We start from the raw sequence: 18,485 nt of genomic DNA, 5'->3' as shown, positions 1-18,485 counted from the left end.
TGATTTGTTCTAATGGTGTTTGTAAATAGGATATCATGTCCGCATCTTGTACAGCAATTAACCACTAGGAGGAATGTATGCAATGTGCTAATTATTGAAACTGCCCTATCAATTTGATTTGAAACTTTCTCCTTGCTATTTATTTATCAATAAAAGTATGTGGAAAAATAAAATAATTACGAAGTATTGTGAGAAAAAAATTTTAAAAAATTATTTAATACAGGAAACATTAACATTTTGAAACAAAACTTTTAGAAATCATCTAGCAATTCTTGCATACCTGACCACAGCACTCAGGGCCAACCCACTGTGCTATTCTGCATCCTGCAGTTAACAGACTTCACCATTGATGGCTCCAGTGAGAAGACTTCAATAAAGGGTATCCAGAAGCAGAGGTGGGAGCAGGGTTAATGAAACAGAGAAGAGATGCTGAAGCAATCAGTAAATAGTGGCACTGTGCAGGCAGCACTATGTGTCAGGCTGCAGGGGTCAAGAAAGAGATAACCTCAGGAAGAGTGGGAACCATGAATTGAAAAGGGGTGGTAAAGGGGGCCTACAGTTCAGGAGAAAAGCCCTTACCACCAGGGACAGAGCCCAAAAGTAACATGAAGGAAGAACCTAGCCTTGTTCTCCTTCTACCCTCCCATCTCCTGCAGTGTTCTTCTGGTCAAACAATGAGAGTCAGCAGGGGAACCCCAGCAACACAGCCCACAAGCAATAATGAGAACAATGGGGCAGGGGAGAGGAGAGAAGAACCACAGGGCTGGCCCAGACCTGGTTGACCTTATGATAAAGTACTAGCTCACAGATGCCTTGGAGATACATGAGAAGGAACATTTTCCAAGAAAGCACAGTGCAGAGCTAGGAAAAGAAAAGGTCAAAGTTCAGGGGTCAATGAACTGAACACACAAATACCAATTTTACAACACAGCAAAAAGACATCAATTTAAGTGTTATCAATAAGTGCATGCTGAACCTAGCTGCAGTGTGTCCTGTCAAACTCTTCAAGCAAGTGAAATAGTGGGTGTGAGGAAACAACTGATTTTCAAAATTGGTCTCGGACTCCTGCAAATTCAAATTAAGACCCCTGGAATATTGGTTTAATCCAAAAATCAAGCCAAACACTGCATTTTAATTTTCACAGTCTGGTAGTTCCCAAATTCTATGACTAGTGAACAAAAGCCATACTTGATGGTCAATGTGGCCTCCAGCTGCAAATCTCTATTGCTTTGTCCCTAGAGAACTTAGAGGTCTCGCTCAAATATGGCTCATACCCCAGACATAATGGCGAGAGCCAGCCATGACTCTGCTCCCAAACGCTTTTTCCCCTGCCCTCTTGAGATCTCTCCTTTCCACATGTTTACTCTGCTTTCTGCCCAACAGAATCTAGTAAGGAAACTTATCATATCAAGAAAATTCGGAAACCACTTTGTAGGACACTAGAACAGAAGCAGGGAATCAAGGGGAATGAAAATCTTCATACAAATAAGAGTGAAAGGTATGGAGAAAGGAGAAAGAAGCAAGGAAAAAAGAAGAAATAGGAGACTGATTAGAAGGGAGGTGGGGATAGAAGAGGAAGGGAGAAAAGAGGAACAGGTAACTGGATGGAAACATATTGTATTCAACACTACTATGCTTTATTAAGGTTTCTTTTCATTCACTTTCTTTTTTTTTATGAGCAGAATATATTTATTGAGAGAAAGAAAGCTCCTGCCCAAGAGAGGAACAGGAGGGGAGCCGAGCAGATAGTTCCCCCCATTTTCTTTCATAAATATTCATTAAATGCTTATCAGGGAGCAAACATATTCAAAGCCTTCCCCATTTTGATGCTGTCCATCTCTTCAAACCTATAGGATTTCATTGACTTGGGGCCTTTTGTGATACCCCCTTCCAATGAGATGTAGATTTTTCAAGATATACTGTATATTCCTAGGGTTCTAGGGTCCAGCCTTATGTAGATCACATTTTTCCTCTGCAAAGAAAGGCAAAGAAACCCTACACACTGGAATTTTCTCCAAGGCTTGCCCTCAGGTATATGGCACCTATCTGGCAGTCTGTTCTTTTATGGCCACTGGCTCTGCTATGCCATATATTCTCCACATTTCTAGCATTCTCACTTTTATCTCTTTGGCTTTAAGTAATCATTGCCAAAATGTTTCCCCAGAAAGGACCTGTTCACCCAGAGGGATGTCGCAAAGGAATAAACAAATGGAAAAGAGACAAAAGTGGAGAAAAAGAGATTCTCATGATCATGCAGCAATGTAGAGGGTTAGCCTTACCCTTGAGAACTGTCCAATTTTACATCCTTACTCTATAGTTGGGGAAAGAGGGCCAAAGAAAGCCACAGGGGGAAAAATGCTGGAATTATGGTACCAGACACTATAGTATGGTCTGCTAAGAAGCAGACATTAATGGAACAGGTCTTGATGATGTCAGCTAGGGTTTTTGTCTCATAAGACAAAAACAGGGCGAGATGGGCTATGAGCCCAAGAGATGGCCAGAGAAAAGAAGTCAAAATCTTCTACACAAAAAGCCCCTGAGCCACCTCTCTGTCTGATTAGAATCCTGAGTAGGGAAGACACATCCAGAATGAGTCTCCTTGGACAAGAAGTCGAAGTTAAGCCAGAGGGGAGATCATACCAGAGTTTCTTCCTTACTGAGAGAAACATTAGTATAAAGAGGGGAAGCTGAGTATGGATTTCTCAATTTCACTGGCACTTTGATCTGGGTAACTTTTGGTGTTAGGGACTTTCCTATGCATTCCAAGATGCTCAGCAGCATCCCTGGTCTTTACTTGCTAGATTTCAGTAGCAACTTTCCTCTGATGGTGACAACTGAAAATGTCCCTGCCAAATGTTTTAAATGTTACCCTGAGGGGCAAAACCATCCCAAATGAATAGCTGTAACTTTAGAGAATGGCTGAGTTCAGTGCCCTGTTCAGAGACAGTGAGATAAAGTTGACTTGGCTATACTTATAAATAAACACAAAAATATATGTGCATATGTATTTATATATACACACATAGATTATAACTTGCAGATTCAAGCTTTGATTCAAGTCCTGAGAGCCTCCCTCACTGTCCCAAAAGGTCCTTGATTTAGCACTGGGTGTGTGAATCCACTGCACTGTCTGGTCCCTTGTTTCCTCCCTGTGTGTGATGTGGCTGCCTCTTCCTATCCTTAAGGAGTTAAAACTGGCAACTTCTCTTACAGTATCAGACCAGATATTCCCTGGATATCCTGCAACATGATGCTGCTCTTGGCTTGGAAGAAAGGGCCACAGCTCCCCTTCGACCTTCCATGTTTCAGGAGGCTGGAAGTCCCTCATTTCTCTTCCCCATTTTTAATAGATGACCCTTGCTAGCCACCATGGCTGCTGTAAGGACAGAGATAACACAAATTATGACACTTGGAATTACTTAAGATCTACAATTCACAACATTAAATTATTTAACTGCTGATTATGATTATTTGTGCTGAAAGCCTATACTTCTCTAGCTCAAACATGTTTATATTTCAATTAAAAACACCAGACCAAGGGCTTTTGACTGTCACTTTTCATTAATTATATATATATATATATATATATATATATATATATATATCCTACATGTCTTTGGCTGAAAGACATTTATGTCCCTTATTTTGTTTTAAGATAAGGAAACCAACTTCATAGGCTTCCTCCAACTGGTTCTCTTACAGCTCCTTGCTCCTCCACTGCCCAACCTCCTGCCTTGTTCTCTGAGGTAGGCGAGAAGAAGTACCTCTCTGCCCTGCTGCTACGAATTAATTAAATCACTCTCCCTATTCCTAGACTTGAAATTCTTATGATGACACTGCGAGTTCCTCATTGGAAGACAGTACTCAGTGCTTCAGATCATGGGCTACAGATGTGCTGTTTCTGACTTTCAGCTATTGCAGCCTCAGCGTTTACATCCACAGGACTGGAGCTATCACACTCCCACCTTGTAGAAGGGAGGAGCAATATGCATGTGAGGCACTTAGCCCATGCCTAACATTCAGGAAACACTTAATAAATGTTCACTGGTAGGTTAATCCCATTATCAAGGCCTGTGTGGACTGAACATTACCTATGCCTAGGCCCGTTTAATGGCCGGTCCAAAGACATCTTAACCACAAAGAGCACATTCCTCCTGGCAGGGATGGTAAAGGACTATCTGACATGCAAGTTAATACATTTCAGTTCATTCCCTATCATAATTGGAAGAACACATTTCTGGTTCACATGTTTCATATCAAAAGTTACTTGAATGAAGAAGGGAATATGAACAAAATATAGGGAAATTCTATTGTCATTCATAATTTTGACATCTGGCAGATGATTCTGTATTCAAATAAGAGTTCCTCCAAGAAAAGAATAAAGAACAAAGGACTTATCAGAAATTGCTAAGTTTTATCCATGCTCCACATCATTTAATTAGTGGAATGATGGATAGAATTCTACATTGCACTGCAAGGAGTCCTAGAGATCATTTTGTGTCCTTCCTGACCTTGGATGGAAATTCATCTGCAACAGGTAAGAAGAGGGCTCCTATTGCTATGAAGTTCTTTCACACTGAATGAAAGGTTTCCTCCCACAGACCATAGGCAGCACAAATCAGTCCACTTTTTTCCTACATGCTACTCTTTTCATTGTTGGAAGAAGCATCTATCTTCTTGGCTTTCTCTAGAGCTAACAATCCTCATCCATCAGCTATACTGAGAATGACATTTTCAGGTATCCCTCAACCCACTTGACCATTAAGGGACTCCTATATTTTGCCAAGCATGGTCTCTAGAAATAATCTCAAATATCCACTAGATACACCTGTGTATGAGTGAATGTCTGTTAGGAATGCCCTCTCTGCAGGTATAGTTGCAAAATAATGATGTGTGAGATAAAATACTGGTTGACTTCATTTTTTTTTCCATTTGTGAAAGACCAATTGCTCCCAATACTGTTTCCTTTCCTACAATGGCACCACATTCCTCAAGTGTTCACTGGCATAGTGCTACTTACCTAAGGACTGCATTTCTCCATCTGTTTTGAAGTTAAATGTGACCACATGAGTTAAAACTATGGCCAGCAGGCCCCTTCTTCTACACTAGATCTGGCATTTTTAGAATATAAGCTGCTCAAACAGGAGGATCCTTTCTGATCACTTAAAACAACCCTTAGATAAGTGCTTAGGGCTTAGACCAGTCCTTGTATAAAACAGATGCTCAACAACTATTTATTATATGATCTGTTAAATGGCTCAGATGTCTATCGATGGTATGTGCAACTTAAGGAATAGGCAGATTCCTTTCTTTTTCCTCCTTTTCTGCTGCAACACAGATTGGACAGTTGGAACTGAAGCAACAGCCTTGCAACATGTGGGAGAAGCTGAATGCTAAGAATGGCAAAGCATCCAGACAAGAGCTTGGATATCTGATGACTGCAGTGCTATTTGAGTTCATGGAATGTAGGACTTTTTGTTTTTTGCATTGGAAGCTAGCTAGAACATTCCACCGTTCTAAAGTTATTCTTTGCAATTATGTTTTATTTACCCACTATAAGTTTTGTATACAAATGTTTTGGCTTCTGCTATAAGCTTTAATCAAATGTTTCAAACGTAACACAAGAAAACAAAACCCATGAGCAATAAGCAACTGCGCATTTCTGTGGCCACAAAAAGTTCATTCCATATGAACTTTTGAATGAACAACTGTCACATTTCCCCTTCTTACCACTTGTCTGCAATCACTGCAGGTAACTTGAGGAACTGCAACAGTCTTCACCAGTGTTCCCAATAACTCAAATATCATTTGGAACTGAGAAGGTAGTAAATGGAATTAGAGTAGGACAATACAGGATACAGGACCATAGTGCAGAATATTTTAAAAACCAGATTAGTCAAATTTTTTGTAAATAAGACATTAGTCAGTGAAAGACTCATGCTGCTGCACAAGAAAAAAACTGACTAAAGTGAAATTGTAATTTGAAGGTATGGTGAGTGTATGTTCACTATAATTGAGTATATCTAACATATTAATTGTAACAATATATAACTGCAGTCTTTTATGGCTTAAAATTTTTTCTTTAAAGTGCATAACCTCATCCCATTCCCATAAGATCTCTGCAAAACAGTACAAATTTCCTAGCTCCCATAACTGAATTTATCAATTTAAGTAATAGTTGCCTCCAAAACTCCTCTCCCGGGCTCCATTTATCCTGTGCAAATTGCCAGGCACTTAGGATTCCTCCCTAAAGAAATGTAATTTGTCTTTTCTCATGCTGGCATGAAGTAAAGAACAAATTGATTTTATCATTTTCTGCACGGTGCCTTTCCTTTGAAGAGTACTTACCTAATGAGTGGCTCTCTCAAAAAGGAGCCCAGATCAAAGGGCCCCACAGGATAATGCCTTAGAATGAGCTGCTGCCTTGCCTCACTGTAAATGTCCTAAAATAACCCAGTGTATACAAAGCCTTGTGAAGTTATCTGGAGAAGATGTCTAAAATCCAATAATACCCAGTAAATTAAGATGGATTGCATGACATCATCAAATCAGTTAAAAATGTAGGGGCCTGCTTAAAAGTTTTATATAACACAAGCACAGAAAATCACCACAAAAAGTCTATGACATAAATCAAATTATGTAGCTATTAGGAAGTTATTAAGATCCTTATTATACTCAGCATTGAATACTAAGTAAACTGCTAGGTTGCCTGTCAGCCTCATAGTTTAAACTGTCCCAGAAAATGCACCCGGATAGATTTTAAGTCTGTATCTCATGGTCCTCATCCCCTTTAGCCACACATATCAAATTTTCCTGCCACAAATTAAATAATACAGCTTTGGTTCCTGGAATGTAAGCTTATTAACCAGTATTAATAAAACTAAACATACAGAATTATGGTCTTCCTATTTTTAACAAAACTCCTTTTAAAAACAGGCAAATTTAACAAAGATGAACCATTCACTGTGAGAATTTTTTTAAGAAAAGGAATAATTTTATACACAAAGAAGAGCAAATATTATGTATCTATGAAAATATATGCTTGGGAACTGTTCCTTTCAGTGTAGGAATAATAACTAGCAGTTGGAATACCAATAAATAAAAAGAAAACTGAACAAGGAAATGTTGGAGAAAAGAATAGAACATGAAATAAACTCAGAATCTCTCCTTTAGAATGAACCTGGCCTCACTGGCTAAAAGGGTTTTCAGACAATGGGGAGGTATGCCTTCTGTCCATGTCCTTTTCTGCCAGTAACCAAGAGGGCCCTTAGCTTAGAAATGGCGTTCTAAATGGAGTCTCAAACCTCTTTAGTTATATAAGAAACTACACTTTCATCTAACTATTTGCTCATTCATTTCCTTCATTCATTTTACTAAAATTTCAAGCTTGACAAGGTTAAGGGTCATTTTGCTAGGACAAGGCCTGCCATGTAGTAGATACCCAGTGAATAGTTAGGAATTTTTAAGTAACTCATCTTTTTATTCCTTAAATGCTTAGTGGAAAAAAAGGAGAGGCAGGGAGATAGCTCAGCAGAATAAGCGCAAGGGCCTGAGTTCAATCCCTGGTTAAAAAAAAAAATAAATAAATAAAATAAAATAAAATCTGCTTACTGGATCCTTACTATGTGACAAGCTCTCAACAGGTAACCTAAAGAGAAACAATACTGCAAGTAAAAGAAAATCTCATGGCAAACTAAATTAGCAGAATATTACAATATTTTCTCTACATTCAATCTAAATATAAAATACTCAGTTCTCTGTCTACCAAAGAATGGAAAATGTAGCACCTGTGGACATGTGGCCCATGTCCCAAGGTAATGTAACATAAGATGAAGGTAAAACTGAAACAATCAGGAATGCTTGCAGCTATCAAAAGATTGCACTAGAGAGACTCTGTGATTATGGATCAAATCTATATCTGACTTTAGAGGCAGCTGAACAAATCCAAATAGTTGTGATAAAACTGCAACACACACACACACACACGAGAAATCTGGGCAACCTTGACAGACTGTACCATTATCAATGTCCTAGCACAATACCATTATATAAGATTTTAATAATGTCAAAAATGGGTGAAGCTTATAAGAATATTTTCTGTACTATTTCTTACAGCCTATGATTACTTAAAATTAAATTAATAAAAAATAAACAGGAAAATTTTTGAAAACATTCTTTGCATTAGTAAAACAAAAGAACTAAGATATTTGTTAATGGGTAAACTTATATGACAGCATACTGAGAAATTAAAAATACTGTGATACAATTCTATATTTGTAACATGAAAGCTATTCATATTCAAAAAGCAAAAGGAGGGCCGGGGAGATGGCTCAGTGGAATGAGCGCTTCCCTGGCAAGTTCAAGGGCCTGAGTTCAATCCCCGGTTCCGCCAAAATAATAAAAATTAAAAAAAAAAAAACGAAAAACTTTAGAACTGTTGGGCATTGTGGCCCACATCTGCAATACCAGCAATTGGGAGGCTGAGGCAGAGCATCGCTCTGAGTTCAAGGCCAGCCTGGGCTGCACAGTGAGGCCACAATGAAAAAAAAAAAAAAAAAACCTAAAAAGCAAAAGCAATGAGACTTATGAAACATGAAAGAACAATCTTTTATTAAGAAAAAGAAACATTTGTAAAAGTATATGCCAAAATATTATAAATGTCTATTTTTATATGCTATGATCGTGAGTGGATCTTTTTCACATTGCTTCTTCACATTTCCTCCTCTTAATGAGATTATGGGTAATGAGATTATGTTACCTTTCTCTTCACACAGCCTTACCTGTTGCCCTCTAACACTGAACAGCCTCTCTTTTCCTACCAGAATTTGGATGCTAGTAGACCTCACTGAAGATATACTTACATGATGGGTGCCAGATAAATGACCAAAGAAGTCTTGGTAGAAATTGGAAATAACAATTTAAAGCGATAATATACATTAGGTTGCTTCCACTAACTTATTATGATGCAATTCATGTCAAGGAACCAATACATCAGTTCAGCTCAAGAATTATGATCAATATAATCATTGGTTGACTTGAACAGGTTAAGAGGGTGATGAACCTACTGGGGTACTTCAGGTAGCACACTTACCCTCATTTGTGTCCTCCATAGGTATAAGCAAGGCATCCACAAATTTGGCTTCTGGGCCAGCTAAATAATGAATGAGTCCACATTTGGCTTAATGAAGCCACGCTTTGTTACTTTTAAAGAATTAACAGAGGAATTTCATATTTATTTTGTAGTGACAGCATATTAAGCACTTCAGCAATACTGTGGCAATTCACCAAAAAAGGTCTTAGTTAGGTGTTATATGAAATCATGAAATTAAGTAGGAAAACATACACATCGAAAAGGTTTACATGTTTTAGAAAAAAAATACATCAAAAATTTTAGATAAATGGCACTCTTCACAAAGTCTATTGAACAAATGCCATATTTTCATTGGCTGATAGAGCCATTTACACACATGTATCATTTTCTGTGTGCCAAGACCTCAGTGAAGTCCACTTCCTACAACCACCCATGCAAGTGATTATAAGAGGAAACTGGAGGGTCAATGATATAAATTTATACGGCATTTACTAGAAGTCATGCAATTACCAAGTCTGACAACTCCCAAACCAGCATACATCACCCTTTACTTGTTATCTTAAAACTTTGAAAGAATATTCTCTTTGGATAAATAAGAAGTCATGGAAATTTTTTTATAAGGTCATAATATATCACTTTAGGAGTTTCAAAGGTAACCTAGCAATAGCTGGAAAACAATGAGAACAACTAAGGTACACTCAACATACATGTGAATGAAACAGAACGCTGATAGAATCACTGTTCATTTATTGTCAATTATGAATATGGTTACTGAATATTGTTAATAAACTATTGATCAAGATGGTAATGCCACAGAAGCTGGGAATATTTTTCTTCTCAACAGCTACACAAAATTCAATCTCTAGAATTCGATCTACTTATTCCTTCAGCAGTTACTGAGCACCTGCTGCATGCCTGGCAATGCTAAAGGTAGCAACATTTTTGCTATGAGTCAGACAAAAGTTTCAGATCTATGAAATTCACAAAAGCTCCCTCAGAAAAGTGAAGCAGTAGAAAGGGAGCCTGGGATGGAAGACTTGAGTTTTAATCCTGGCCAGGAGGCTTAAACAAATTATTTGAATCTTTGAGTCCCAGTTCCCTCTCCTCTAAACTGAGTATAATAATATCTGTTTTCATTATATCATGTTTCATTAGGAAAAATATTAGGTTATATGATTTTAAAACCCATTTATTCTTTGGTCTTAGAGAAACTGAGGCAGTTGATGAGGCATAAGAACTTTTTCCTCACTATTAAATCCTTCAAAATATTTCATTCCATATTTTCCATAATCTAAGCTTTTTGGATTTAATGTTGACCATGTGTAAGAATTGCTGGGTCACTATAAAGTCACTCTTCTGTACCTAGTCACCAATTTCAAAGTCTGTGTCACAGATTTAAGATGCACTAATTAGCTATGTTTCCCCCATCCTGGAAGCAATTTGGATTTAAATGATATCTTAGTGAATATTTCATTTTAAAATACACTGTATCTTGACTAGTTCTTTAGAAACAAATATATCTCAACTGATTATTACTAAAATCTTTCAGGAATACTCTTTCTTATGTTCTACATGATAACAACATTTCACTGTGAGAGTGAAAGAGGAAAGAGATGTAGGGGGTACACTACAGGACCACAGGAAGAAGCATTTCCAAGCTCCTCCACTTTATGGATTAAGTCAATGAAAAGCAATTGGTTTCATCCTGGGACCTACCCAAACTCTTCCCTCCACCCCGTGTGGGTGTGAAAGTAGGCGGGGATTTCACACTTATTTTTAATGGACCTAAGAAAATCAGCTTCTTCTTTCTAAACAGAGAGGTGCCAACCTTGAGACTAGAAAAGCCAACACAACACAGGCATTGTACACAAGTGAAAAGCATGTAATTAGCATAGTTACAGTCACTATTAGGAAATACCTCCTCAGGAAAGTTTCCACTTAACCCTGAAACAACACTTGAATTACCATTGTACTTAACAAGGCTTTTGTCTCTTGGCTGACTCAAGACCTTTACAACACATCTATGAATGCCAGGGCTGTCCCAAAACTGCAGACACACAAAATCTTATGCTGGATATTACAAAATAATATGTGAAGAATTCACAACATGAGACACCAAAACTACAACTTACTAAGAAACACAGTCTCAGAAATGACTAGACAAAGTGTTAGCCTAATTATTTTTTCTCTGAGTTTTTATTTACCCCCCCCCCACCACTTTCCTATCCTTAAAGACAGGCAAGGAAAACACAACTGGGTACTCACTTCATCTCCAGGATTTCCTCCAGCTGTTTCCGTCTCTCTATCCGCAGGTTGGCCAAGTGTGCTTCCTTTTCAGCCAGGGACTGCTGTGTGGAGGCAAGGCGCGCTTTGGTGGCGTCTAACTCCTGTCTGGTCTTCTCCAATGCATTCATCAGCTCTTCTATCTGAAAGGTACATGGAGCTCTGTGTGTGATTTCCCCTTCATTCAAATACAAGACATTCTTTCCTAGCCTGTGTTCTGACAAATACAAAGGAACCACAGGTATCCTTGAACTAGGCACTGTTCTCTGAGCCCAGTTCTTTCTTTGTCACTGATTAAAAATAAGTGTTTCAAACACAAAAAAATGTCAAAACTTTTCCAAGATCCACATTCAATTGGATTACTCCACAACCTTTACAGAAACTACTTAACGTAGTTACTAGAAGTGGAGGTTGAGTGGGTTGACCCAGTTTCAACCTTGTTTGGCAGAGGAAATCCCTGATAACTTCCTCACACTTAGAGAAAGGTAACACTCAAAACACATTTTTCCTGGCACACTATACTTTTGTGTGTAGGCTCCAGAGTACTTTGACAGGAAGTTAATCAACGTGTTTCAGATTCATTCATGTTTTAACCAACCAAAGCCAAGTTTGGTCCAAGCCATTTGATGTCCGTGGGGCCTCAGACACCCCTCTCACCTCACCTCCATGACTCATATTCAGGAAGCCAGATTTGGCCAAAGGTAAACAGAATTCCAGCCACAAAAAGTTAGCATTTGGTTTGCCCCTGAAGTTTGAGAGGGTTCTAAACTTGAAATAAATGACATGTAACTTTTATAGAGTGCTAATACACCATAGAAATAAGCCAGACTATCAAGTATACAGGGATTCTAGCCAGATTCCAAAAAATTGAAGCTGGGAGCCCCAAAGCAAGCCCTTACCCTCTTCAAGCCACTGGGGTCTTTTAAAAGCCAATACATGACAAAAAGGGTTGGTGTTTATGGTTTGGTTCCATAGACTTCCATGGAGAAAACTGTTAAAATTCCATCCCCTGTGCAGGCTATATCTAACCTGATGATTCAAAGATCATGGTACCAGGCAGTTTCTAGATTCCAGAGCTGATGTTTTGGTTTCCAAGCCACCTCTTCTAGCTAAACTTGGCAGTACAGACTCATCCATCACTAAAGTCAACAGAGCGTCTCTCAAAATGTGTCAATGACATGTTAAGTTCCAATTCATAAGAACTTTCTGCACCACTGCTGCAGTTTTACATGGAATTTATTCAGAATAAGCATTATAGTTCATTTCCAAAGTAAATTACATGCTTTTAAGATTCAGAAAACCCTCTATTTTGTGCTGATAAAAAGAAGAAATTCAATGACCATGAAATTTAAATCAAAGCTGAAACTAAAAACAGTTTAAAAAGCAAGTAATAGAGGATAAACCTATGAAAGTAAAAAAAAAAAATCTGTTTAACTATAGAATAGCACCATTTTTAATTTTATAAATACAGAAAATTTAAAAAGCAATCACAATTTATGTTTCTTATATAATTTTATAGAACATTATAAATATGCCTTAGAAGTTCTACAAAGCAATGCACTATGAAGCCAAGTCAGAATTTTGAGTTTTCTTTTTTTCCCTATTTGTTAGGATGCAAGAAAAGTGTTCAAAAAGTATCATGGTCATTCTACAGACCAACTCAGTTAATCTGCCTGGCCCTCCACATGGGATGACCTGTACCCTCTTGACCCGACTTCCTGCCACAAATTGCTTGTTATGTCAAACACACTATAGATTTCAGAAAAGGGAGGGAAGTTTCAGAGATTTGCAGCAGAGCTCTCTCTCTCACTAGCTGATGAGTTTTTTGTGGTCAACAGACACTGAACTACCCAACTGGCTTTAAAGTCTCAGTTTACTTGCCACCAGACTGGTTGGTGTAAATGCCACCTAGTTCTACAGTACCCAAACTTTAAAGAACTATATTTTAGACTTAGAGTCACAACATACAGTTGTTTCAGCAATAAGCACAGAAAGAAACCTGAACACTGAGAAGATATTTTACCTGATGGATATGCCTTTGGCTCCATATCAGGTGGTACTGGCATTAACAACACCCTAGAACCAGAATTTTGATACAGAGTTGTGGACCAAGGCTTCCAACATTTTCTAATCCCTGTGTCCCTGAAGGGGAAGCGTTGAACATGCTGGACTACATGGGGACACTGATAGCTCTCAGAGTTTCAATTTTTTAGACAATGCCTGTTTTTCCTCCCATGTTTAATGTTTTCAAATTCTACAAACCATATTCTTTAGTGAAGCAACAGGAGCATTAGAAGCAAGAAGGAGGGCTGCGAATATAGCTCTGAGGTCTAAGCACCTGCCTGGCAAGCGCAAGGACTCAGGTTCGATCCCTAATACTGCATGCCACGCCAGCCCTGGAATTCCAGGCATACCATGCTAGCCATCAAAACTAGGAGTGGTGGTACACATCTATAATCCCAGTGCTAGGGTGGCTGAGACAGGAGCATCACTACAAGTCCAAGCTGCATAGCAAGACCCTGTACCAAATAAATGAATGAATAAATGATTAATTTTTTAACAAATGCAAAAAAGAATAGGGGTACACTTCCATGGTAGAGCAGTCATCTAGCATGTGCAAGGACCTAGGTTATGTCTATAGCACAACAGCAACAAAAATCACAGAATATTTTCCTCAGTGTGGTGACTTTTAGGGTGGCTCCCATGTTTAATTCCTCCTCTTTCTGTATATATGGCAGGACCACTTGTCTCCCTTTGTGTTTGACATAGCTTTGGCCAATAAAATTCCCGTCATTTCCAGGTAGAAGCATGTACATGATTGGATTCAACTCCAAGCTTTCTCTTTCCTGGCCATCATGACTGTCACAACATGTTTCAAATTATACTTTTTTGACTGCTGATAATAAATTCCAAGGCCAACCTCTGTCACATAAGCAAGATATTGACCTTTGCTGTGCTATCCTATTGACAAGGGATTTGTTCTCTCAGTGTAACCTGACCCATCCTGACTGGCAAACACACAACCTCTTATCAGTGCTCTGTACCAAATTCCACTTCCTGTCATCAGCCCTCTCTCATCAAGAGAAAATCACTTGTTATTCCTTCTATGCCATGAAAACCTACTCTTGAAGACCACTGGTAATTCCCTCTTCCCAAATGTCAATGTGCACCATGCATAACATAAACACACCTACAAATTTCTCTGTTGCTGCATTAAAGTAACATTTTAACTGGCTATATAAATGTAGTTTGTGTTTTCGGGAACATCAGCTTAGTACCATAGTAGCATTTACAACTATATTACTGAGACAAGTTTCTTCATCTCTCAGCTTCACCTTCCTCATCACTCACTAAGCAGGGGCACCATGTCTATTAAATATGTACGTGTACACTAAGTGGAAGATGCAGCCCCTAAGAATTTCTTTTTCTAACTTAGTTCAAGAAAATGTTTTTTTCCAATAAGAATACAGTGCTCTTATTATACTAGATCTGAAAGCTATGGTATAAAATTTCACAAATTTTTCTTAAGATTGAATAACACCAAATTTAGTTGAGACCTCTAAAACTCCATCACCTAGAAATAAACATCATAAACAATTTTTATAATTTCTCTGTCACTATCTATAGGTACACAACTGAGATATTATATATGAATATATACATATAAACATATTTTTATCAACAGCTAAGGTACCATCAACATTCTCCCTTTGTTATTAAATACTCTTGTCTACAACCATACCATACTGAACAGGCCCAATCTCCTCTGTTATTAAATACTCTTTTGGAAGTACTGGTTAAAGAGCATGGGCTCTTCCCACTCCCCAGTTTTCTAAAACTGATGCTTTTCTTAACGTAATTGTCTTAATTACTTGCTTGTTGGGACAAAATTTTCAATACCCAAAGTTAAAAGAGAGAAGGTTTATTATAGCTGAGTTTTATAGAGGTTTCAGTGTACAGCCAGCTGGCTCAAAGGTAGGGTGGCATGGCAGAAGGGCACCATAGAGGAGAAACACTCCTTCGCATGGCAGGCAGGAAGAAGCCAGCAGCAAACCTTCCTCTCCCTTTTATTCCATTCAGAGTACAAGCTCATTGTCTGGCATCACCCACACCCAGAGTATGCCTTCCCATTATTCACACTAAGTTAAACCAATCAGTGGGCTACTTTCACTTACACACAACCTGAATCCATATTCACACACCCTATAATCCATCCACCTCCCAAAAGCCCCACCTACGAGTGCTTGAGGCTTTGGGAGGACATCCAAATACAAATCAAAACAGCTATCATCTGAATGCTTTGGCCTCCCCAAAACCCCTATGTTGAAGTCTAAGTCCCCAACATGCTGGCATTAACAAATGGGCAACTTGAGAGGCGATTAAGTTGTGAAGGAAGAGACTTCATGAATAAGATCAGTGCCTTTATAAAAGAAGTACAAGAAAGTCTGTTTCTCCTTCCATCACATGAGCACAAAGCAAGAAATCAGCAGTCTTGAACCTGAAAGAGGGTCCGCTCCAGAAGTTAGTCATGGACTTTCCAGCCACCAGAACAGTAAGAAATATATTTCAGTTGTTTATAAATCACTCAGTAATTCACTCAGTATTTTGTATAACAATCCAAAGATCTGTGATACCAGAGCCCCATTTTCCTTTTTCTTTTGCATGTTTCTCATCTCCCTATAATCCATATCTGTGTCCTCCCCATGTGACTCTGGCCTGAACACATTTCCTTATCCACACAGATCCTCAGGAAATAGACTGGGGTCTATCACCACAACTCTCACCTCAATGTGAGAGTTCTCCTGTCTCCTTTTGGTCACTTGACCTCTTTTATATGTACCTCCTAATTGCTTCTATCTGGATGTCTTCACATTACTTTAAGTTGAGGAAGATCAAATGTCAACTCCTAATCCATGTGCACCTCATTAAAAATACAATGCTGAACCTTCCCCCACTCTCCTAACCTGTCACATGTTAGCACAGCCACCACTGTGGTCCAACAGCCTGAATTTTCTCAGTCATTTATGTTAAGTCATTAATTTGTCTCTTCCTTCTACTAAAAAAAAAAATTATCTGGGCATTATGGTGCATGCTTGTAACCTTTCTTAAAGTATCATCGCAACCATGACATTAAGTCATGAATGTGAAGCTCTTACCTTAGAGACTACCAAAGATGAAAATAGTACAAAAGATAGCACAAGATAGTGGTTAGAAACACAATTTAGGAGCCAGGCCACCACTTACCAACTGTGTAACTCTGAGTGAGTTCTGAAACATTTTAGCCTCAAGTTCCTTGCATGGGAAGTGTGGATAATAACAGAACTCATTCAAATTTTTTTTGAGGATAATTGGGCTAAACTGTGTGAAGCTATGAGAATAATACCTAGAACCTGGAGTCACAGAAACATCAGTTCTTATTAATGCAGTCCCTAGTCAAAATTTAATCTAATTTTTGCTTGCTACTGAATTCAAAATTTTGCAGTTGGCATCATTTACCACACATAGATATACATAAACAAACAACTAACTAACTCTCTCTCTCTCTTCCTCCCTCCTTCCCTCCCTCTTGTGCTGCTGCCCTGTACTCTTTTCTCTGCTTGCTGAAACTGTCCAGACTTCAAGGCTCTGTCTATGGCTGGTCTCTTGCCTCTTGGGCAGTGATGAAGGGCTGAAGCTTAGAAAACACTCAAGGTTTCCTTCTACCTAAAAGATCTCTGTGTCCATAATTCCAACTTAATCCAATGCTTAAACTTCACTGTACATTAGAATCACCTTAAGGAAGCTTTAAAAATCATAATACCCTGATCACATTCCTCTCAAATGAACAAAAATATTTTATAATAAAAGGTAGGCATCTATATTTCATTAAAGACCCAGGTGAGCTGGGGGTGATGGTATATGTTTATCATCCCAACTCTCAAGAGGCTAAATGCAGGAGAAGCAATATGAATGTGAGCCCAGCATGTGCTACACAGTGAAACTCTGTCCCAGGAAAACAAAATGAAAACAAAAAACTATCCAGGTCATTGCAAAATGCAGCCAAGCCTGGGAACTGTGCATGTTATCAGCTTCTAACACACAGAGCAGGGACAAAAGCTCTCACGCAGGGTAGATGTGAGCACAGAGTGAGATCATCTATGTAAAGTACCTCTCTGCCAAATACTCTGCAAGTGTTTGATGCAGGGCAGTTCCAAGCCACACTGCCTCTACCCATGCTACCTGCCTGGCCATACCCGCTGTGAGCAGAGCCTGGGCTAGCTGCCACACTGCATGATAATTCCCTCAGTGGGAAGGACTATGTTTCTATCTTTATTGGAAGACCATTTAGCAGCTGACACAGAAGGACTGTAAGTAGTCAATAAACCCTCCTACAACAGACAAAAGAAAAATATGATGACACAGCTCTGAAATACTCTGCTCAGACTCACCTAGAGCCTGAAGCAAGGACACTCATTATGGTTCCTGGAAGGATGGCGGCACCAAGACTCAGTGCCACCCCAGTGGCTTCCAGGAGCACCCAGGGACCCATCACCTTTCTATTAGTATACTGGAAATGCCCAGGTTCTCCCCTAGAGCAGAAGCAAATCACTTTTAGTGTTGTTTTGCATTCTTCACGCTCTGGCTTAGAGCCTGGGAGAGATGCACCTTTTCCTTGCTTCATTCTACCACCTCACTGGGCACCTCCCAGGTCCCAGGCACTCTGCTACATAATGGACACAGATCCAACCTCAGGAGAGAACTGATTTGACAAGGAAACATGGGATGAAACACAATTACTTAATCACAGTTGTAATTTTTTTAAGTCCCCAGTGATGCAAAAAGTTACTCACTGATACAAAAAGTTACAATGGCAGTCAATCCTGTCCTAGGCCTTGAGGCTGAGCTCACAGGTAAAGGGGAGTAAAGGGGGTGAAGAGGAGGTGACAACCTGAATTAGGCGAGCGCCTGTGGTCCTGTTCTCTAATTAAATGTTACTTAGAGACTCCCAATGATTCTAAGCCAGTAAGTAGGGAGTCAGGCAGGATACCAAACCATTTGCCAACATTTAACACAACATATGCCTTTTTTAAAAGAAGTACATCTATTAGCAATTCAACAGGTAATAATATAT

General features: G+C 38.9%; 1 protein-coding gene across 5 annotated transcripts in view; it reads right to left on the bottom strand.

Moving 5' to 3' along the window:
* The window catches only part of Erc2 (ELKS/RAB6-interacting/CAST family member 2), a 1,093,013-nt gene that overhangs the window by 401,361 nt on the left and 673,167 nt on the right, over nucleotides 1-18,485 (bottom strand). For all 5 annotated transcript variants that reach the window (XR_002821190.1, XM_004631628.2, XM_004631626.2 and 2 more), the window contains one exon: nucleotides 11,357-11,517. Coding sequence is in view for 4 of the 5 variants with exons in the window: in XM_004631628.2 (XP_004631685.1) it covers nucleotides 11,357-11,517 (161 nt within the window). In the remaining variant the exon portion in view is untranslated. The remainder of the gene's footprint in view (nucleotides 1-11,356; nucleotides 11,518-18,485) is intronic.

This window comes from Octodon degus, unplaced genomic scaffold, assembly GCF_000260255.1.
Source record: "Octodon degus isolate 3935 unplaced genomic scaffold, OctDeg1.0 scaffold00043, whole genome shotgun sequence".
Lineage (NCBI taxonomy): Eukaryota > Metazoa > Chordata > Mammalia > Rodentia > Octodontidae > Octodon > Octodon degus.
Note: the sequence above shows the minus strand (reverse complement) of the source record. Positions and strands in the feature narration are given on the sequence as shown.